This window comes from Capricornis sumatraensis, chromosome 1, assembly GCF_032405125.1.
Source record: "Capricornis sumatraensis isolate serow.1 chromosome 1, serow.2, whole genome shotgun sequence".
NCBI lineage: Eukaryota > Metazoa > Chordata > Mammalia > Artiodactyla > Bovidae > Capricornis > Capricornis sumatraensis.
The window spans coordinates 104,602,711-104,624,859 of NC_091069.1; the positions used below are offsets into that span (position 1 = coordinate 104,602,711).

Below are 22,149 nucleotides of genomic sequence, written 5' to 3' on the forward strand. Positions count from 1 at the left end.
GCCCCGCCTATGATGCAGGTAAATATCCCTTTCAGCGCCCATATTCTGTATTAACCAAAACCCTCCATGTAAAGGGTCCCTTCCATTCATCTCCACATTGAGCTACAGATGTGTTTCACACGATGGATGTTTGTGTGTCCACAAGTGGCATCCAGGGCTGGCCCCTAGAGTCTGAAGCTTCCCCAGAACAGTGGGCTAGGACTCTATCTTCCTGCAGCCACGTCCAGGATTCACCCAGGAGCACAGCACACAGATGTCTGCTTGGGGCAACCCGCTCTGGCGTTGAAAAGTTGATGCTGAGCCCAAATAGCACATTTTTTTTTTTAATCCCTTTTCACCCCTGACTTGGTGAGAAAATAGGACATGTTGACTCCCTGGAAGTCTTGTGTGTGTATAAAGCGACTATATCCCAATTTAAAAAAAGACACACAAGAAGACACACACATACATGCCGGATTTCAAAGACTTTATACCAAAAAAGGATGCCAAATATCTCGCTTGTAATTTTTACGATCATTACATGTTAAGCAGGTGGTAGTTTGGATGTACTGTGTTAAATAGAAAATATTGTTAAAATAATCTTAACCTGTTTAGAAAAATAAAAGAGAATTTGGTTTTAAAAAAGAAAAAGAAGTTTTCAGGAGCTTTCTTAGCAAAAGATTGCAGTTTTCCAGGGACAAGCACTGGAGATACAGTGGTTCCTAAACCTTCTCCTTGCCTTCTGATTCTACTGAACCTTTCCTCTGACCCAGCTGCTGTGCCGGAAGGCGAACTTGGGAACACTAGGCCTTCATCCTGCTCCCTCGCTCTGTCTTCATTTTCTGCTTGGCAGGAAAGCCTGGGAGGCAGGTGAATTTCAGGGCCCTGACCATGCTGGAACCTTTCTTTCCATGAGGGGTGAATGTGTGTGTGTGTGTGTGTGTGTGTGTGTTGGTGGAGTGGGAGGTGGTGAGTGTATCACATTCATCACATTGACAGGAAACACATCTGTCCCTGGAGGGCTCTAAAACTGCCTTTTTCTTTTTTAACTGCAAAATATGACAGAATCTCTTCTTTTTTCCCTCCTGCCAGGATTTTTGTCTGGGTTTACGATGTCATCATTCTAATAAATGCCATATTCATTGCTTTGGATGAGAAAGACTCCTTAATTTCCTACGCAGAATGGCTTTTCCTTTCTCTGTATATCATTGAGATTCTCCTGAAATTGTACACGTATGAACCCAGCGCTTATTTTGGAAGGAAGCAGTTCTGGAACTGGTGAGTCTGTGTGTTTTTCTGTGGGTGGCCGGGGGACCATGGGTGAAGACAGGGCTTCCTGTCACACTGTGGGAACGCAGCTTCGTCTGCCTAGTTTTGAGGTTTCTTTTTTGTTGCTTTTTGCTCATTAGTCTTGCTTTGTTTTTTTGACCATGCTACAGAGCACGAGGGATCTTGGTTCTTGGTCCTCCCAGGAATCGAAGCTGTGCCCCCTGCAGTGAAAGTGTGGCATCTTAACCACTGGACTTCAGGGAAGTCCCCAGGCTTCTTATAATGAAGTCTTGAGGACATGGGAACATCTGGTTGTCAGAGCTGTGATTTATGATGTCGGTTCAAATGACTGGCTAAAATTAGAACCACATCTTGAATTTGAACAGAAATCTTAGGACACACACCCAGTGAGACAGTTCCCTCCAGAACTACCAGGCCCCACGCTCGTCTAGTCTTATTATCAGAAAACATGGCCTGCGTGGCTGAATGATGTGGACCTTAGCGAGCTCTTTGCTGGGCTGGATGTGTCTCTGTGACCTTCTGTCCTCCAGGCTGTGTACCTCCCAGCCTCAAATGATTGCCCGCGTGCTGCACACCATCTCGGGTGCCGCCGAGTGTCAGGCATCACGGAACACCAGATTTAGGAGGACACAGTTTGGAAAGTTGGATCTCTGTAGTCACTACTTTCAGTGCCAAGAAACTCACTAGAGTTCTTGTGTGGCCCAACAGGAGGGACCTGACCAGTGTTGTCCAGGACCACGGCACTTATGTCAGAAAGAAAAGTAATGGCACAATGAATTTCATCTTTAATTAGAAAGTTGCAGAACCTCCCTGGTGGTCCAGTGGTTAAGACTCCATGCTTCCAATGCAGGGGATGTGGGTTTGATCCTGGTCAGGGAACTAAGATCCCACACATTGCTCAGTGTAGCCTAAACACAAAAAGAAAAAAAAATTTAAGTTACAATGCATTTAGTAAAATTAATGCCAAGAAAAATTATACTGTGTCTTCTGAAAATGTGTCAGTGTTCTTGCAAGTATGTAGCTGTGCTGGAAGGCAGAGTGATGTGAATTAGTTGATTTCTACAGATTGCCTGGAATGGTTCATTGGTGCAGCCAGTCAATGGTCAAACACAGTCTTTCTTTCTTTGTACCTGCTGTCCTAAAAATCATGGAAATGAGTCTGATGGCTGGATCTTGGCTTTCCCTAGGAGATTGGATTTAGCATTTTCTTAGGATTCACTGTATCCTGAGCTTGACAGACCTTTCCCTTGATTCCTTACTGATGTTGCTTCTTCACTGTTAGGTTCGATACGCTGATCATCATCGCAGCCCTGCTGGCCACTGTGGCCAACACCACCATTCAAGGTCAGTGTCATCACCCACTCCCAGCTTCTCTGCTTCCTGGATCATGTGTTCAGTCAGTAACCTTTGTAGAACATCCATGGTGCACTCTTGGGGTGTTTGGAGCAATGCAGAGGGGATGAAGGAGAGTCAGTAAGAATGTTCCATGTTCTGGAGAGGGATGGCAGCTTTGTCTGTGTTTAGCTGTATGGTTGTTGTTGTTCAGTTGCTCATTTGTGTCCAGCTCTTTGCGACTCCATGGACCACAGCACGCCAGGCTTCCCTGTCCTTCACCATCTCCCAGAGTTTGCTCAGACTCACATCCATCGAGTCGGTGATGCCATCCAACCATCTCATCCTGTCGTCCCCTTTTCCTCCTGCCTTCAATCTTCCCCAGCATCAGGGGCTTTTCCAGTGAGTCAGTTCTTCACATCATGTGGCCAAAGTATTGGAGCTTCAGCTTCAGCATCAGTCCTTCTAATGAATATTCAGGGTTTATTTCCTTTAGGATTGACTGGTTGGATCTCCTTGCTGTCCAAGGGATGCTCAACAGTCTTCTCCAGCACCACAGTTCAAAAGCATCAAGTCTTCGGTGCTCAGCTTCTTTATGTAGAGATTCACGTGCAGGCGTCATCATACCAAACACTCACCTGGTTATTTCTCCAAAACTGCCCTTGGTCTCAGGGCTCACCCTTGACCTTCTGCCCATGCTGGCCCCTGGCCCCGGACCCAGATGTGGCGTCAGCCTCTGCCCACTGTCCTCCCACCCTCTTCCTTCCACCCTCCTCTGGCTTCCCGACATGTGCCCTCAGCACCCGCACCCTCCTTCCTGTAGAGGCAGAGAAGATTATTTACAGATAAAGCAGGTTCTCTTTTTTTCTCAAATGCTTATTTATTTATATTTCTGGCTGTGCTGGGTCTTCATTGCTGTGCGTGGCCTTTGCTGGTTGCAGTGCACAGGCTCGTGGGTTCTCATCGCAGTAGCTTTTCCTGTTGCAGAGCCCGGGCTCTGGAGCACAGGCTCAGTAGTTCTGGCATGGGCCTAGTCATCCCGTGGCACGCGGGATCTTCCCAGACGAGGGACTGAACCCATGTCCCCTGCATTGGCAGTCAGATTCTTAACCACTGGATCACCAGGGAATTCCAGACAGAGTAGCTTAACCTGACTATGAAATGAATGCTGGGGGAAAAGGGCTTGCTGAAATGTGCTCCACAGCACGGGGCCCACAGTCACTTCTTAATGATGGTCTGCAGTCTGGTCCTGCGCTCATGAGCCTTTGCTCTAGGGCTGGCAGGGCTGCTCAGCTCGCTCTGATCAGCTTGCAGAGCCCTCCCTTCCTGTTGCTTGGAGCCATCACCCTGTTCTTGAAGTGAAGTGCATATTTCCCCAGGACCCCCAGAGTCTCAGGCGTCGCTGAATTAAGGGACAAGCTGGAGGCTCAGAAAGAACAATGAGAGTTGACTGTGTTCTTTTTCCAGCGAGAAAATACAACAGTCAGCAGGTACTGGATATTGTCTTGATTTTGAGAATACTCCGGCTCCTACGGGTCATCGTCAGCATTCAGAGGTAAGGATGAAACCATGGGGAACCATTGCACCTGAATGGTTTCCCTTCTCTGGGGCTCGACAGAAACCATCCTGCCTGGGAGCTAGAAACATGCCCACCTGTGTCCCCAGGGTGGAACTTGTATAGAGGACCTGGGTTCTCCGGGGGCAGTGGGCGGGGGCAGTGGGCAGGGGCAGGGAGCCTGTGAAGATGCTGAAGGGGACCCGTGGCAGCTCCCTGAGGGCAGGAAGTCAGTCCATCACTTTCATCCACGTGACCTGGTCCCCCAACTGTGCTTGCGTGTCATGACGGCAGCTAATGCTGGCAGCTAATGCTAACAGTGTGATAACCATTGTCTTACTGTTGTTCAGTCCCTAAGTCGTGTCTGACTCTTTGTGACCCCATAAACTGCCGCACTCTAGGCTCCCCTGTCCTTCATTGTCATGTCCATTGAGTCGATGCCATCCAGCCATCTCACCCTGTCACCCCTTCTCCTCCTGCCCTTAATCTTTCCTAGCATCAGGGTCTTTTCCAGTGAGCCAGCTCTTTGCATCAGGTGGCCAAAGTATTGGCGCTTGTTAAATCCTTCCAACAATGCTTGATGTAGGGGCTTTGATGATCCTGAGTTCATGGGTCATGGCACTGGAGCTCAGAGAGAGTGAGAGGTTTCCCCAGTGATGCACAGCTAGAAAGAGACAGAACTAGGGCACAGACCTAGCAGTCTGCTCCCCAAGCCTGGAAAAGCCACTCTGTTTTGGATAGGCTAGGTTCCTTCCTAGGAGTATAGGGGGATGCCTCCATTCCAGGACTGGCCTGCTACCCCACAAAATACTCACTCTTTCAACCTAAGTCTCCAAGGAAGCTTTAATACAGACTGGATTTTTGATGTAGAAAAAGGTGGAGGAAAAAAATCAGATGAGACTGTATGGTTTTTCTTTTTTTTTAAAGTTTTTTGTTGTTGTGGACCGTCTTTAAAGTCTTTATTGAATTTATTACAATATTATTTCTGTTTTATTTTTTGTTTTTTTGGCCACAAGGCACGTGGAATCTTAGCTTCCCAACCGGGGATCAAACCCTCACCCACCTGCACTGAAAGGTAAAATTTTAATCGCTGGTCCACCAGGGAAGTCCCAGGCTGGGTTTCAGCCTTTGTCTTACTGGTGAAACTGATTATCTTTCTCATTTTTTTTTTTTTTAACTGGCTTGCTTTGCTCTAGGTGAAATACAAGTTAACCACCTGCTGCCCCTCCCACCCAGTTCAGTAGATGGACTGACATTGACAAAATTGTAAAGGCAGATTCCTAGCGGCATTTAGAGAACAGATCCAGGACGGGAGGGAGAGGCATTAAAACCAAAGGTGCTAGGATGCTGTCAGTTTTATTCTTACGTGCCCTGTTCCTTGTGTCAGAAACTTCATTTTATTCCTAGGTTCCGGGTGATCGTGACCACCTTAATTAACATTGGCCCCACAATGCTGACATTCGGCGGCCTGGTCTTGGTGAGTGTTTTCTTTCTGATCCACGTGAAGCAAGTGGTAAGACGTTCGTCTTTTAAAACTTACTTTCTCATTTCGGGCTGCACTGGGCCTCCGTTGCTTTGCATGGGCTTGCTCTGGCTGCGCCGAGCCGCGGCTACTCTCCGCTGCAGTGGGTGGGCTCTTCATCGTGGAGGCTTCTCTTGCTGCAGAGCGCAGATTCTAGGGCTTCGGTAGTGGCAGCACCCGGGCTCATTAGCTGTGGCTCACGGGCTTTCGCTGCCCAGGGCGTGTGGAATCTTCCTGGACCAGGGATCAAACTGTGTCCTCTGCTTTGACAGGCAGATTCTTAGCCACCGTACCACCAGGGGAGTCTAAGAGATTCATTCTTAGCAGCTCTCTCTGAGCCTTATTTTAAGTGAGGGAAAGAAAGAGAGATGAAATCAATGAGGTCAGTGGTTTCTAGGAGCCATTTTTAAAAATATCAAGTGTGTATAAATGTCCGGCCTTTATACCTGCAAACGGTTCAGCTACGCTGGTTGCTGTAATGAACACCCCAGCCTCCGCGGGTTAATCTCGTCACAGTTTTTCTCACCCGCAGTCCAGGGAGGTATTCCTAGCCCTAACCACCAGGTGGTTCTCAGGGATTTAAGCTCCTTCCAGTGCATGGCTCTCGTATCTGGATTGTTTTTTAAACTCCAGTGGGAAATCGCTATACAGTATGACAAATATTTGAAATCTAATGAGTTGGGCTTTCCTGGTGGCTCAGCAATAAAGAATCTACCTGCCAATTCAGGAGACGTGGGTTAGATCCCTGGGTCAGAAAAACCCCCTGGAGAAGGAAATGGCAACCCGCTCCAGTATGCTTGCCTGGACATTCCCATGGACAGAGGAGCCAGGTGGGCTGCACGCCATGGGGTCACAGAGTCAGACAGGAGTGAACGGCAAGAGCAAATTGAATGCCCTGACTTGCTAGCAGCATCACTTTGACTTTGTAAATGGGGACTCTGGGAGAGGTCAAGGTGTGGTCCAGCCAGTGTGTCTCCTGTCCCTGAACACCCCAGCATTGGGTGGGTAAACCCCAGCCACCCTTTTTGCTGATGTTGCTGGAACTCATGGCTAGGGGGCAGCCGTTCCTGGAATGAGGGCAGCAGCCTTTCCTACTGGCTGTTGTCACGTGGCCCACCCCTGTCCATGTCCTCCTGCCTCCCCTCACCCCGCGTGCCACCCCATGACCCTGCCGCCCGCCCTAGGTGGTCTACTATGCATTTGCCATCATTGGGATGGAAGCGTTCCACGGCAAAGTCCACTTCCTGGACCCCAGTTCTGGCAGTCCTGATGCCGCGGTGTGTGGGAACCCAGCCTTAAAAGACTCAGCATTTGCCCGAGGCAGGTACTGCAAAAACAACTTCAACGACCTGGCGTCCTCACTCATCCTGCTGACGGAGCTCACCGTGGTTAACCAGTGGCACGATATCCTTTCTGAGGAGGGGGCGTGGTGGGGGCTGCTCAGAGCAGCTTCTGGGAGGAGAAGGAAGTGGGAGCCCGCTCCAGTATTCTTGCCTGGGAAATCCCGTGGACAGAGGAGCCTGGCGGGCTACAGTCCAGGGGTCGCAAAGAGTGGGGCACGACTGAGCAACTGAGCTACGACCTCGCAGGTTTGGTGCCTTAGCTTTGCACTCCTCGCGGACGGCTTTGCCCTCGTGACACACCAGGCAGCAAAGCTGTATTTCATCGGCTTCCACGTTGTGGTCGTCATTCTCATTGTGAAGTGAGTGTTCTCCTGCCAGTGGGCCTTTCCAGATCTACCCCACCACCACCACCCTCAGACCTACAGCCGCTTGCACCTCCCTCCTCCCTGGCTCCACCCTGAAGTTCCCTGAGGATGGGTCATCTCTCCCTTGCTAGATGCCCAGGACACCAGAAAGGAGGCGTCTAACTTCTATTCACACTTGTGTTCCTCAGCGTCAGCCAGCCGTGCATATCAATATGTCATATACATCTCATAGCTTCACAAGTTGGTTGGGTCACAAGGGCTCTGGGGTCCTGGTGGGTCCCCCTACCCTTCCCCACTGGGATGAACATCCTTGTGAATTGCCTCCACCCTCTGCTGAAATCTGCCCAACTCCTGGGACTTGTTAGAACCTAAACGAGCTAGTTTTCTTGTTGTCCAGCTCTGGTCCTCACCTGTCCTTGCACAGGTAGAATGGAAAGGTGCCACTGGTTAACTCTCTTCACTGGTTCCGGTTCTGTCCTGATCTGTCTTCTGGGGGTGGGGGAGCTCAGCCACTCTTTGAAAGCAGTTACGACATCTCAGCCCTTCAGAGGGCTTTCCTTCAGGCTTGCCAATCTCTCTGATTCCAGTTCCTTGTGGGAATCTGAGTCTCCCTGATCACGGGTTTGCATTTTCTAAGTAACTTTGGTCGTTTGTTTACTCATTGGCTGTGCTGGGTCTTGACTGCTGCTCAGGCTCTTCTCTGGCTGCAGCAGGTGGGCACCACTCTCGTGCTGGGGTGCGGGCTCTCATTGCGGTGGCTTCTCCTTCTGCAGCGCTCAAGCTCTGGGGTGCGTGCACTTCAGTGCTCGTGGCCCATGGGCTCAAGAGCACAGGCTCAGCAGTTGCTCCGCAGCATATAGGATCTTCCCAGATCAGGGGTCAAACCTGTGTTCCCTGCATTGGCAAATGGATTCTTTACCACTGAGCCACCAGGGAGGCCCTTGATCGCTGAGTTTTTTCCCGGAGATGTTATGTGGCTGTTGTACCCTTCTCAGCGCCCAGGGCACACAACTCTTGGCATGACAGCCCAGCCCCGGGCCTTGCTACCTCAAGGCTGCTTTGGCCACCAACCCACTAGTTTTGGTAGCGGGACGGGAGGGGAAGAACCGCTCAGCGCTGCTGGTCCTGCACAGTCTGGACAGAACGTACAACAGGAACAAGAGAAAAACGCCTCCGAGTGGCTCTAAGAGAGATTTTCAGAATGCTGGGGTGGGCCGGGGCACCGTGAAAAGCTGTGGGGGTTTTTCTGCTGCTCTCCTCCCCAAGGTAACGAGGAGGTGGTGGCAGCCGGGGCTCTGGCAGCACTGTGTTACGTCAGGGTGGTGAGGGGCTGGGATTCCCTGCTCACAAACTGATGGGCCACTGTGCGTGTGTGTTGTGTGTGTGTAGTGACTGAGCGTGACACCTAGGGCCCAAGGCAGAGAGAGCTCATTCCTCATGGCAGAAGCTGCAGCCGGAGCAATACCTGGGTCTGTTCCCTGAGCCCCAGTCCCCACTAAGCAGCGAGAGGAGGGCCAGCTGGACGGGCTGGATTGTAGAATGAGAAATTCAAAATGAGGAAGCTCTAATCTGTATATCTGGGAAGACCTGCCCATCCTCCCCTCTGGAGAGAGAGAGAAAAACAGAAATACCTTATTTAAAAACCTTTTTCCTTGTATTGGAGTATAGCCAGTTAACAATGTGATAGTTTCAAGTGAACAGGGGCGAGACTCAGCCACACATATGCACGTGTCCATTCTCCCCCAAACTCTGCTCTCCTCCAGGCTGCCGTGTGACATTCAGCAGAGTTCCCTGTACTAGATGGGCCTCTGTTGGTTTTCTGTTTTATTTTTAAAATTTAATTTATTTTAAATGAAACAAAGGTGAAAAATTTTAATGATAAATGTACAATTCCCAAAGAAGATAGAGATCATAAACTGTTAGACACCTTAACAGCAAAGAAACAAAGGTACATAAAGCAAAATCAGAAGAAATATAAGGGAAAAGAAAAAATATATAATCATAGAGAGACATATTAACATTTCTCTGAGAATATTTTATCAAGTGCAGAAAAAATAAGAATAGGAGCATCTTGAATGACATCATTAATAATTTAAATATAATAGATTTATATTTAATTTATAGTAGTCATATCCTACACAAACATATAAAAAATTTTGTATCTCATAAGTTGTTATTAGATGTCCAGAGGACATTTAGAAAAACTGGCAAAAAGATAAACATTACTAAATTTCAAAAAGTTTATCTATGTTAAATACAGCAGTGTGTACATGTCCATCCCAGACTCCCTAACTGTCCTTTCCCCCCATTCTTCCTCTCTGGCAAGCATAAGTTCATTCTTTAAGTCTGTGAGTCTGTTTCTGTTTTGTAAGTAAGTTCAAGAAAGACCGTGTTTTCACTCTTGAATGTAAGCAGGTCTCTGGGGAGGAGAGGTCTTTGATAGCCACAGTGATCTCTGGGGAGGAGGCAGCGCCAAGCTTTACTCCCATGGGACATCTCCGGAGGCTAGTGTACTGGGCTGGTCAAAAAGTTCGGGTTTTCCATAAGCGAATTTTTTTTTACAGTTAATACATCCCTAAATTGACTCAGTGCCTTTGCTCCAGGATCCAGACTGTGCAGAAACATGAGACATTCAGGGAGAGTTGTCTATCAACCATTATTTGGCCTAAGCTTCCCCTTAAACTGTATTTTTGTGCTTGGTCTGGCAACACTTGTGATAAAGTTGGAACCATATACAAAGAAGATTTACATTGCCCCTGCACAAGGATGACACACAAATTGGTGACTCATTTCATAGTTTTGCAATATAGGGGCAGGGGATTAAGAGGTACAAACCGTTACATATAAAATAAGATACAAGAATGGGCTTCCCAGGTGGCGCTAGGAGTAAAGAACCTGCCTGCCAGTATAGGAGATATAAGAGCCTCGGGTTCCATCCCTGGGTCAGGAAGATCCCCTGAAGAAGGGCATGCCAACCCATTCCAGTATTCTTGTCTGGAGAATCCTGGTGGGCTACAGTCCTTAGACTCCCGAAGACTTGGACATGACTGAAGTGACTTATCATCAGCTACAACACAGGGAATATGGTCAGTGGTTTATAATAACTATAACTGGAATATAACCTTTAAAAATTGTGAATTAAGAAAGCCCTCATTTTCTTAATAGTCACTGTTTAGATAGGATGTAGAGGAAGAATGATTTTCCAGATGCAAGCAAGTTGTGCCCAGTGCTTGAAAGACATATTGTCATTTCTTCTTCATGTTCTGTTTTCTTTGCAAAGATGGGCAGCCTTTTTCTCATGTGGGCTTGAAAACCCTTTGGCATCACGGTTTCCCATCATCTAGACCGTGGCTGACTCAGTAGAACACCCTCTGCCTTTTATTCTTTCTCAGTATTTTCATAGCATTCATCTTGGAGGCGTTTTTTGTGGCGTATTCGTTAGAAAAGAGTGAAGTGGAAACTGCCATTGAGAAGAAGATTCAGGAGCTTGGAGTGGGGGTCCAAGAGTGAGTAGCAGTTCCTGACATGGCTCGCGGACTTTGGAGGTGGGGTGTTCTTGGCAGGGTCCTGACCACCTTTAACCCTCAAGGTCCCATGGCAGCCAGCTGGCTCCTAGGTGCCAGTTCTCAGAGACCCTCACTGGCTGCACGGGTGGCGTGGGGCCACGGCTGGGAGGACAGAGAGGGGCTCAGCTGAGGGACTTGGCCGTGTTCACACACGTCTTCCTCCCTGAAGGGAAGACATGAAGGACGGGGGGCTCATTGACAACGTGGACACCAAGGACAGTGGCTTCAGTGCGGACGAAGGAGGCAACAAAAAGCAGGACTTGAGAGGCCTGTACTTCAGAATTGCATCCAAAAGTAAGTTTAACCCAACCCGAAGCTGCCTCTGATCCATCCTTCTCATAGCAGCTGCTGTGATGTTTCCAGGATGCAAACCTGACCTTCAGGGGCTTTCTGTGGGTCAAGGGTAAAGACCTGCCATGGGCTTGGGGGCCCCATATCTGGTTCCCTTGAATATCTCAGCCCAGGACCCCCTGTGCCTTTGCCCTTCAGTCCTGCTGGCCCCACTTCCTGGGCTCTCTTGCTCCATCCTGCACATGCTGCTCTCTCCCATGCTCTCATCCCGTCCACCCCTCCTTGCCTAATCAAGGCCTCTCCTCCCACAGGTCTCTGCTTCCTTGGGGAAGCACGCTGGGCTCCCCAAGAAGTCAGGTGCTCCTGGGAGCTCCCCCAGCTCTCCTCCCCCATCTTTTAGCACAGGTCAGCTGCACAGTCACTGCTGAGTGACTGCCTGGTCACCATCTGTCTTCTCTGCAGACTCAAAGCTCCACAGGTGCAGGGCTGTGTCTTTTTTGTTCTCCATTGTATCCCCAGGAGATCAGTGGAGAAATAACTCCAGAAAGAAAGAAGAGATGGAGCCAAAGCAAAGACAATACTCAGTTGTGGATATGACTGGTGATGGAAGTAGGGTGCGATGCTGTAAAGAGCAATATTGCATAGGAACCTGGAATATTAAGCCCATGAATCAAGGCAAATTGGAAGTAGTCAAGCAGGAGATGGCAAGAGTGAACATTTTAGTAAACATTTTGGGAATCAGTGAACTAAAATGGACTGGAATGGGTGAATTTAACTTAGATGACCATTATATCTACTACTGTGGGCAAGAATCTCTTAGAAGAAATGGAATAGCCATCATGGTCAAGAAAAGAGTCTGAAATGCAGTACTTGGATGCAATCTCAAAAATGATAGAATGACATTTGTTCGTTTCCAAGGTATACCATTCAGTGTCAGAGTAATTCAAGTCTATCCTCCGACCAGCAATGCTGAAGAAGCAGAACAGTTCTGTGAAGACCTACAAGACCTTCTAGAACTAACACCCCCAAAAGATGTCCTTTTCATTATAGGGGACTGGAATGCAAAAGTAGGAAGTCAAGAAATACCTGGAGTAACAGGCAAATTTGGCCTTGGAGAACAGAATGAAGCAGGGCAAAGGCGAATAGAGTTTTACCAAGAGAAGGCACTGGTCGTAGAAACACCCTCTTCCAACAACACAAGAGAAGACTCTACACATGGACATCACCAGATGGTCAACACTGAAACAAGATTGATTATATTCCTTGCAGCCAAAGATGGAGAATCTCTATACAGTCAACAAAAACAAGACCAGGAGCTGACTGTGGCTCAGATCATGAACTCCTTATTGCCAAGTTCAGACTTAAATTGAAAAAAGTAGGGAAAACCACTAGACCATTCAGGTATGACCCAAATCAAATCCCTTACAGTGGAAGTGACATTAGATTCAAGGGATTCGATCTGATAGAGTGCCTGAAGAACTATGGATGGAGGTTCATGACATTGTATAGGAGGCAGTGATCAAGGCTGTCTCCAAGAAAAAGAAATGCAAAAAGCCAAAATGGTTGTCTGAGGAGGCCTTACAAATAACTGTGAAAAGAAGAGAAATGAAATGCAAAGGAGAAAAGGAAAGATATACCCATTTGAATGCAGAGTTCCAAGGAATAGCAAGAGGAGATAAGAATGCCTTCCTCAGTTATCGATGCAAAGAAATAAAGGAAAACAATAAAATGGGAAAGACTAGAGATCTCTTCAAGAAAATTAGAGATACCAAGGGAACATTTCAAGCAAAGATGTGCACAATAAAGGACATAAATGGTATAGACCTAACAGAACATATGAAGAGGTGGCAAGAATACACAGAAGAAATACACAAAAGAGATCTTCACTACCCAGATAACCACGATGGTGTGATCAGTCACCTAGAGCCAGACATCCTAGAGTGCAGCGTCAAGTAACCCTAGGAAGCATCACTACGAACAAAGCTAGTGGAGGTGATGGAATTCCAGTTGAGCTATTTCAAATCCTGAAAGATGATGCTGTGAAAGTGCTGCACTCAATATGCCAGCAAATTTGGAAAACTCAGCAGTGGCCACAGGACTGGAAAAGGCCAATTTTCATTCCAATCCCAAAGAAAGGCAATGCCAAAGAATGCTCAAACTACCGCCCAATTGCACTCATCTCACACGCTAGCAAAGTAATGCTCAAAATTCTCCAAGCGAGGCTTCAACAGGACATGAACCGTGAACTTCCAGATGTTCAAGCTGGTTTTAGAAAAGGCAGAGGAACCAGAGATCAAATTGCCAACATCTGCTGGGTCATAAAAAAAGCAAGAGAGTTCCAGAAAAAACATCTACTTCTGGTTTATTGAATACGCCAAAGCCTTTGACTGTGTGGATCACAACAAACTGTGGAAAATTCTTAAAGACATGGGAATACCAGACCATCTAACCTGTCTCCTGAGAAATCTGTATGCAGGCCAAGAAGCAACAGTTAGAACTGGACATGGAACAAAAGACTGGTTCCAAATCAGGAAAAGGAGGATGTCAACGCTGTATATTGTCACCCTGCTTATTTAACTTATATGCAGAGCACATCATGAGAAATGCTGGACTGGATGAAGCAGAAGCTGGAATCAAGATTGCTGGGAGAAATATCAATAACCTCAGATAAGCAGATGATACCACCCTTATGACAGAAAGAGAAGAAGAACTATAAGCCTCTTGATGAAAGTTAAAGAGGAGAGTGAAAAAGCTGGCTTAAAACTCAACATTCAGAAAACGAAGATCATGGCATCTGGTCCCATCACTTCATGGCAAATAGATGGGGAAACAGTAGAAACAGTGTCAGACTTTATTTTGGGGGCTCCAAAATCACTGCAGATGGTGACTGCAGCCATGAAATTAAAAGATGCTTACTCCTTGGAAGGAAAGTTATGACCAACCTAGACAGCTTATTAAAATGCAGAGACATTACTTTGCCAACTAAGGTCCATCTAGTCCAAGCTATGGTTTTTCCAGTGGTCATGTATGGATGTGAGAATTGGACTATAAAGAAAGCTGAGTGCTTAAGAATTGAAGCTTTTGAACTGTGGTGTTGGAGAAGACTCTTGAGAATCACTTGCACTGCAAGGAGATCGAACAAGTCCATCCTAAAGGAAATCAGTCCTTAATATTGGAAGGACTGATGCTGAAGTTGAAACTCCAATACTTTGGCCCCCTGATGCGAAGAACTGACTCATTTGAAAAGACCCTGATGCTGGGAAAGATTGAAGGTGGGAGGAGGAGGAGACGAGAGAGGATGAGATGGTTGGATGGCATCACCGACTCAATGGACGTGAGTTTAAGCAAGCTCCAGTAGTTGCTGATGGACAGGGAGGCCTGGTGTGCTGCATCCCATGGGGTTGCAAAGAGTCAGACACAATGAAGAGACTGAACTGAACGGAACTGAACTGTATTCCCAGGGCCTCACAATGTGCCTGGGACACGCGGTCATTACCATCAGCTGTTTAATTACTTTACTGACTTGCAGTGAATTATGGATTGACTGAGTAAACCCAGGGGGGCTTCCCTGGTGGCTCAGTTCAGTTCAGCTAGATCAGTCGCTCAAGCGGTGAAGAACCCGCCTGCTAGTGCAAGATATGTGGGTTTGATCCCTGGGTTGGGAAGATCCCCTGGAGAAGAAAATGGCAACCTGCTCCAGTATTCTTGGCTGGGAAATCCCATGGACAGAGGAGCCTGGTGGGCTACAGTCCATGAGGGCACACAGAGTTGATCATACTTAGCAACTAAACAACAACATTGAGTGAATGCAAAGCTGTCTGAATTCCAGCTGGGGCTTTGGCGGGGACACCGTCTCTTGCAATTAGACACAGCACAGCATAGATGCAGGGAGGAGTGGGGCGGGCACGCCACCCCAGAGGTGGGCCTCCTGCCTCCTTCAAGGAGGACCTTCTCCTTGGTCTGCAGAGCCTCCGCGGGGGTTGGGAGCTCTGTGGGATGGCCTCCGAGGTCCTCCTTCGGGAAAGCCCAGCTCTGAGGGGCTGGATGCTCCCCTCCTCCCCCCACAGTCTGGTTCCATGTGTCCTTTTTCCTTCCTCCCAGAGTACAAGACGGTGGACACTTTGTTGCAGCAGATGTTTGAGTCTGAAATAGCTCCAGAGGGTAAAGACCCTTCCTTGGAGGAGATTCTGAACTTCTCACCCAAGAAAATCAATTTTGGTAACAGTGCCTGATCCCGAGCCTGGGAATCGTCCACGACTGGAAACCAAGATAAGCTATCGTTATTGTTCGCGTTTCCTACCTAGAGGTTACTTTCTCAGCCCGGGCTCCCATCTGTGTTTTGATAAGATTGTGGATCGCCCTGCCCGTCCTGAGTTGTTGGCTCTGTGTGGTCCCACTGGGGTCATGCTTAGAGCTGACCACAGAAGCAAGGAGAGGAATATCTGTAAGCAGTTTGTGGAGGGCATTGCTCATACATGTAAGTACTTTTGATGGATATGGAAAAGGCTTTCTTTATTTTTATATGGTACTTTGCTAAATGAATACTGTGCTGTGGTGTTACTGAATGAATTTAAAGCACCGAAATACGCTAAAGGAACACGCCCTAGCATGGTAGCTTTTGGATGCGGTGTTTATTTGAAATGAGGAACAATATGAATGTGAAGATCAAATTCTGTCACAATTGCTTCTTTTTCAAGGGAGGCTCTCAAAGTTTCTTGAATTAAATTGCAATGATAGCAAGATTTCGAGTCAGTTGCTCCCTAAGGCCATTTTCCCCAGTTTCAAATCTCTCAATACAGCAACCTACTCCTTCTGGGAAATTAAAGGATTTATTTTATTTAAAGGGCTTCCCTGGTGGCTCGGATGGTAAAGAATCCGCCTGCCAAGTAGGAGACCTGAGTTCGATCCCTGGGTCGGGAAGATCCCCTGGAGGAGGAAATGGCAACCCACTCCAGTATTCTTGCCTGGAGAATCCCGTGGACAGAGGAGCCTGGCGGGCTGCAGATGGAGTCGGAAAGAGTCAGACGTGACTGAACGACTAACGTTTTTCATTTTATTTAAAACATTTTTAATTATGGTAAAATAGACAACATGAAATTTACCACCATAACCATTTCTAAGTGTACAGTTCAGTAATTTTAAGTATATTCATATCATTGTACGGCAGACCTGCAGAACTTCTCATCACCCGGAAGGCAGCTCTGCACTGTGAGGCAGTAACTTCCTCGCCCCTCTCCCCGAGCTCCCACTGGCCACCATTCTGTTTTCTGTCTCTGAACCTACTGCTGATCACAGCTGCGTCCTGAGTAAGTCAGCCCTTTCCAGAGGCGTCAGGGCAGGACTCTTGGTTTTTCTGTCACTAGCCCTGTCCTGAGAAAGGGGATTGGCCGACGAGCAGTACAGCTTCCTGACCTGAGGCCTCTGAATGCAGTGAGGGCTCGGTCACGTGTCACATGTCAGGGTGGCAGCTGAGCCTGGCCTGGGAGGGACATTTCCTTGTTCTGAGGGTGACGTGGTGCAAAGTGAAGGCTTCAGGACCAGGACTCTCAGGCCAGACTGGTTTCCTGCCTGGCTCCCCACTGACCATGCCACCTAAACTCTCTGGGCCCCGCATCCTCACCTGCAAGTCTGGGGCAGATGGCACCTGCCTCCCAGACTGTGTGCACTGTGTGGATGGTGGTTGGAATGCTGACTGTGTGCTCCAGATGGCGTTTAACCTCCTGGGTTAAAACCTAGAAAGCTGGTGTTCGGCGTTGGTACTTGGAATTCCATTACCACCATGATTCCCAGGAGATGAGGGCCTCGCTGACCCATCTGTTGGGATTTGTGGAGTCCTGCCATCCATCCAGACCTCTCTTATTTCTTTGTATATTTAACATTTATCATTCTGTAAAGGATTAAGCTAAATGTGCTTAGTGGCAACTTAATTTTTTAAATTTGAAAATATGCTGGCCATTTCTTCTTTTAATTATTTCGAAACGATGCAGTCATTGTAAAACATTCAATACAGAACTATAGCAAAAAGGAAAAGTTGCTCTTTTCTGTGTTATAAAGGTTTTATTTTGTGTTGGGGTATAGCCGGTTAACAATGTTGTGATAGTTTCAGGGGAACAGTGAAGGGACTCAGCCGTACATTTACATGGATCCATTCTCTCCCAAACTCCTCTCCCATCCAGGCTGCACATAACGTTGAGCAGAGTTCCCTGTGCTGTCCAGCAAGTCCTTGCTGGTTATCCATTTTATTTTTTATTTTTTATTTTATTTATTTTTTTTTTTGTGAGTGAGTTTTTATTGGGAAGGGAAGTTGTCAACTTAAACAGCAGCAAATGAAGAGTGAAGAAGGAAACTCCCTGTTGTCACAGATACACAAGACCTCCATCACATATGATACAGGAGGCATTTAAATCTGTGATCCCCCAGCCCCAAAATGTAGAATGCTCTTCCATTCAATCTAATACTTCTGGATTCCTACTAAAAAGGAATACATTAAGAGGATGGAAAAGTTGCTTACTGAAAGGAAATCTCTGAAGAAGAGTAAGGGAGGGAATGTGGAAATTAAGAAGTTATGTAGAACACTCTTTAAATTGTAATTAGCTACATTTTCATATCTTCACAGTAATACAAAACACAGTCACTTGCAGAACTGGTTCAGATTACTTAAATACCAGATACATTTTTAGTCTTCTACGTTAAGTGTTTGGAAGTTACTTATGTTTGTATGAAATGAAGCTATTAATACTTTTCTACAGCAGTAACTGCACACCAGGAAGGCTAAGACAAACACAAATCAAGGAATGGAGTTTTCCCAAAGCTGCAGTGTGAAAAGACTATAAACAGTTGATTCCATACACATGAATGGGTTTCTTTGCTATAGGAAATCCAAATGGAGTAAGGAATGGAGATGAGTAAAAAGGTTTCAAGGGGAAGAAAGGTGACACCCTGTATGCACTCAGTTTTCTGCCCCTTCTGCCGCATCACATTCTTCTCCTGCACTGTCTGATGTCCATAATGTGAGGTTGTCTCTCAGCAGCTGCATGATGAGGGTGCTGTCTTTGTACGAGTCTTCATTCAGTGTGTCGAGTTCTGCAATAGCCTCATCAAAAGCCGTTTTAGCCAGTGTGCAGGCCAGTTCCGGGTTATTGAGGATCTCATAGTAGAACACAGAAAAGTTAAGAGCCAGCCCCAGCCGGATGGGGTGTGTGGGTTGCATCTCTTTCTTGCTTATATCGAAAGCCTCTTGGTAAGCTCCTTGGGAATTATCTATCGTTTGTTTCCGATCATCTCCACAAGCAACTTCAGCAAGGTACCGGAAGTAATCTCCCTTCATTTTCAGATAGAAGACCTTACTCTCTGGATTAGTTGCATTGGCTATTAAATACTTATCCAACAATTCCAAGACCGTGGTGCAGATGGACCTCAGCTCGGACTCCACTTTCTCCCGGTAGTCCTTGATCAGCTGCAACTTCTTGTCCGAGGTGTCGGTCTTCTGCTCGATGCTGGAGATGACCCTCCAGGCGGACCGGCGGCCCCCGACCACGTTCTTGTAGGCCACCGACAGCAGGTTGCGCTCCTCGTTGGACAGCTCGGCGCCCTGCTCCGTCACGGCCTTCATGCAGGTGGCCATGTCGTCGTAGCGCTCGGCCTGCTCGGCCAGCTTGGCCTTCTGAATCAGCTCCGTCTTCTCCATGGGGGCCGGGGGAGCGGACAGCGAGGTCTAGCGCGGACCCGGGGGGCTGGCAGGGGGTGGGGGGGCGCGGCGAGGAGGCCTTCACATCTCCGCGGCCGAGGCGCAAGTCCCTGGTTATCCATTTTAAATACAGCAGTGTACCCATGTCCAACCCCAACCCCCTAACTATCCCTTCCCCCATCCTTCCCCCTCAGCCCCTCTCTTTCATTCTTCCACTCACAATCTGACCCCCGCCTTTCCAGGGGTAACTGCCAAATGTGTGCTTATCTTTCTGGAAGTAAATCTACGCATTTACAGTCATGGATATCATGTGTATTAATATATCATTTCATTTTTTAAAGTTTATATTTATTTACTTAGGCTGTGCCTGGTCTCAGTTGCAGCACACAGGATCTCAGTTCCTTGACCAGGGTTGAACCTGGGCCCCTGCATTGGGGGCGAGAAGTCTTAGCTACTAGACCACCAGGGAAGCCCCTGTATCACTGCATCTTTTATCCTAAATGGGGATGACATTTATCATGCTCAAGATCTTGCTTTTTCTCACTTACTAGTAATTGTTTCCTGTGGAAGTGTAGACGCAGGTAACACACACTGCTGTCGGCGGCTCCATACCATTTGCGTCTCTTGACTTGTTCACCTGCTCAGTATTAACAGCGGAGGAAGCTTTGCTGTGTAACTTCTGTTTTTCAAGTGTGAGCCCTGCCGGAGGAATGGACTCGCAAGGGTCAGACATGACTTAACGACCCGACCACCACCACCCCGGGAGGAAAGCAGGTCTCGGGGTCGGACGCCTAGGATCGGATTGCCACTTTCTTGCAGCAGCCAGGGGGGCACCAGCCCGCCCCAGCAGCTGCCTGCAGTGTAAGGCAGGGGACGTGGGGCGGGAGTGGTGGCCGCTGTGGCCACTTTTCTCCAGGTCTTTCTTCTGCCTTTTAGGGGACTAGTCACCCCCACATTTTGGCACCTGGGCTCCCAGCTGGACACGTCATTCCTCATCTCCCTGGCAAGAGACACAACCAACTTGATTGTGTCTGGTCTGTGGGCTGAGCTCAGCTGGGGTCCACAGCTTGAAGGTCTTGCCCCTGGGAACAATGCCCACCTCTGCTGGGAAATGGCAGCCATCAGAACATCCTGGAAGCCTCCTGTTCAGCATGGCAGGGTCAGCATTAGCACAGGGTTGCCCAGCCCAGGCTAACGAGGTCACAGTCACCTTTGTCTTCCCTAAGCTGCCTTATGTGGGCGCTCTGTTACTGGAGCTTAGCCTGCCTGCAGCTGGACCGACCCAGAGAGGGGTTCACTGGAACCATTCAGAACAGAGCCAGTGGGACAGATGCACTGACTCGATGAGGGAGGAGGACCGAGGACACTGGCTCCCGGGACTGGAGACGGAGAAGGTGAGGAGAAGCAGCGTTGTACGTGTGTTTATGTGCCGTGCCGATGCCCAACCATCTCTGAGCGCTTATCTCTGATATGCCTGGGCCACACTTGCGGCTTCTCGGGTGCATCTTAGGGAAAAGTACCTCTTAGAACTATTGCCTTAGACGCAGATGTAATCCAAAGCGAAAAGGCACTGGTAACAGGGATCTCTTGAGTCTCTGGAGTAACCAGCGTTGTTCTCAGCTGGGACTGGGAAGTGGAGCAGGTGGCGGCGGTAGGGAGTGAGAATGAATGGGAAAGACCTCGACCCAAGTGCAAGTTGAGTGTTAGTCGCTCAGTCGTGCCCGACTCTTTGTGACCCCATGGCCTGCAGCCCGTCAGACTCCTCTGTCCATGAGATTTTCCAGGCAAGGATACTGCATTGGGTTGCCATTTCCTTCTCCAGGAGATCTTCCCAACCCAGGGATCGAACCCGGGTCTCCTGCACTGCGGGCAGATTCTTTACCAACTGAGCTACAAGGGAAGCCCAAGTAGATATTAAATCTGAACCTTGGTGAATCCAGCCCATACTGGGCACTTAGGATGAGCTGGGCCCTTGCTCAACTCGAGACATGGGGTAAATGGAACCCAGCTCTGTCCCCAGGGAACTCCAGTCTCCGTTGGTGAGTTGGAGGTTTCTTTGCCCCCAACACTGCTGTCTGTGGCGTCCATCTCAGTTGCCCCCACCTTTAAGTTTTTTGATAAGGACCATTTTTAAAGTCTTTATTGTATTTGTTACAATGTTACTTCTGTTTTATATGTGTTGATTTTTTTGGCCCCCAGGCCTGTGGGATCTTAGCCCCCTGACCAGGGATAGAACCCTCACCCGCTGCACTGGGAGGTGAGGTCAACCACTGGACCACCAGAGAAGTCCCTCAGTTGCCCCCTGGATGCAGAGCTTTTGTCCTTGTGCAGATAAACCGTGTATGTGATCCAGACAACTAATTTATAATGAAATGAAGATAACTGCTACAGTTCGTACCATGAAATGGAGAAAAAAACCCAAAAACCCATCACTACCACCACCACCAAAAACAATCTACTTTCCTAAAGTGCGTATTTAATAAAATGACTTCTTTTGTTTCAACGGAGCCTTCCTCCCTGGGGACAAGGCTGTAGCTAGGAAAGCTGACTGTGCAGGTGGTGAGTGAAGTCCTTGGCACAGACTGGGCACCAGGTGGGTGGCAGCAGCACTGAGATGACGCTGGTCAGGTTGCGGTTGCTGGTGTGAAGGATGCAGAGGGTGTCCTGGGTGTGATGGGGCTGAAGACTGAGTAACAGCAAATGGGCTGGCAGAGAGGCAGGACATGTTGATGGGATGGAAGCAGAGGCCAAGGGTTCTCCCTGCCCAAGACAAGAAGGCACCACAGCTGTTTTTCACAGATGGACTCATTTAGCTCTGAGTTTAGTACAACAGGGGGCTTCCGGGGTGGCTCAGGCGGCGAATCTGCCTGCAGTGCAGGAGACCTGGTTTCCATCCCTGGGTCAGGAAAATACCTTGAAAGGAATGGCAACCCACTCCAGTATTCTTGTCTGGAGAATCTCATGGACAGAGGAGCCTGGCAGGCTCCATGTAGTTGCCGAGTTGGACATGACTGAGTAACTGACACTTTCACTTTAGTAAAACAGCACCCTTATCTGTTTTAGTCGTTACCACTGAAAACATTTTTAAGAGGAAAGAAAAAAACCCCACAAATGTCTTTATCAGTGCTGTTGTTTTGACACAGTAAATCTAATGTTGGTTTCCTTCTAATTTGAGGATACGTTTGATCAATCATGTAGGTTATATTATTTTTAAAATAA

General features: G+C 48.0%; 2 protein-coding genes and 1 non-coding gene across 3 annotated transcripts in view; 2 read left to right on the forward strand and 1 right to left on the reverse strand.

Moving 5' to 3' along the window:
• The window catches only part of LOC138092050 (two pore channel protein 2-like), a 56,058-nt gene extending 40,583 nt beyond the window's left edge, over positions 1-15,475 (forward strand). Inside the window, exons 11-19 of the mRNA XM_068987938.1 lie at positions 1,072-1,257; positions 2,552-2,613; positions 4,069-4,156; positions 5,564-5,633; positions 6,863-7,082; positions 7,290-7,380; positions 10,779-10,892; positions 11,122-11,246; positions 15,345-15,475. Coding sequence (XP_068844039.1) covers positions 1,072-1,257; positions 2,552-2,613; positions 4,069-4,156; positions 5,564-5,633; positions 6,863-7,082; positions 7,290-7,380; positions 10,779-10,892; positions 11,122-11,246; positions 15,345-15,475 — 1,087 coding nt within the window. The remainder of the gene's footprint in view (positions 1-1,071; positions 1,258-2,551; positions 2,614-4,068; positions 4,157-5,563; positions 5,634-6,862; positions 7,083-7,289; positions 7,381-10,778; positions 10,893-11,121; positions 11,247-15,344) is intronic.
• Positions 10,079-10,187, forward strand: LOC138093528 (U6 spliceosomal RNA). The gene has a single exon (XR_011146112.1). It is a non-coding gene; the product is annotated as a U6 spliceosomal RNA (small nuclear RNA).
• A 2,326-nt stretch (positions 15,476-17,801) lies between the features above and the next one.
• Positions 17,802-18,964, reverse strand: LOC138081111 (14-3-3 protein theta). The gene has a single exon (XM_068974196.1). The coding sequence runs from the start codon at positions 18,928-18,930 to the stop codon at positions 18,193-18,195; it is 738 nt and encodes a 245-aa protein (XP_068830297.1). The 5' UTR covers positions 18,931-18,964; the 3' UTR covers positions 17,802-18,192.
• Positions 18,965-22,149: the final 3,185 nt, after the last annotated feature.

Bases quoted from the DNA above. Each gene is read 5' to 3' on its own strand.
- LOC138081111 (XM_068974196.1), bottom strand. From the start codon at position 18,930: ATGGAGAAGACGGAGCTGATTCAGAAGGCCAAGCTGGCCGAGCAGGCC.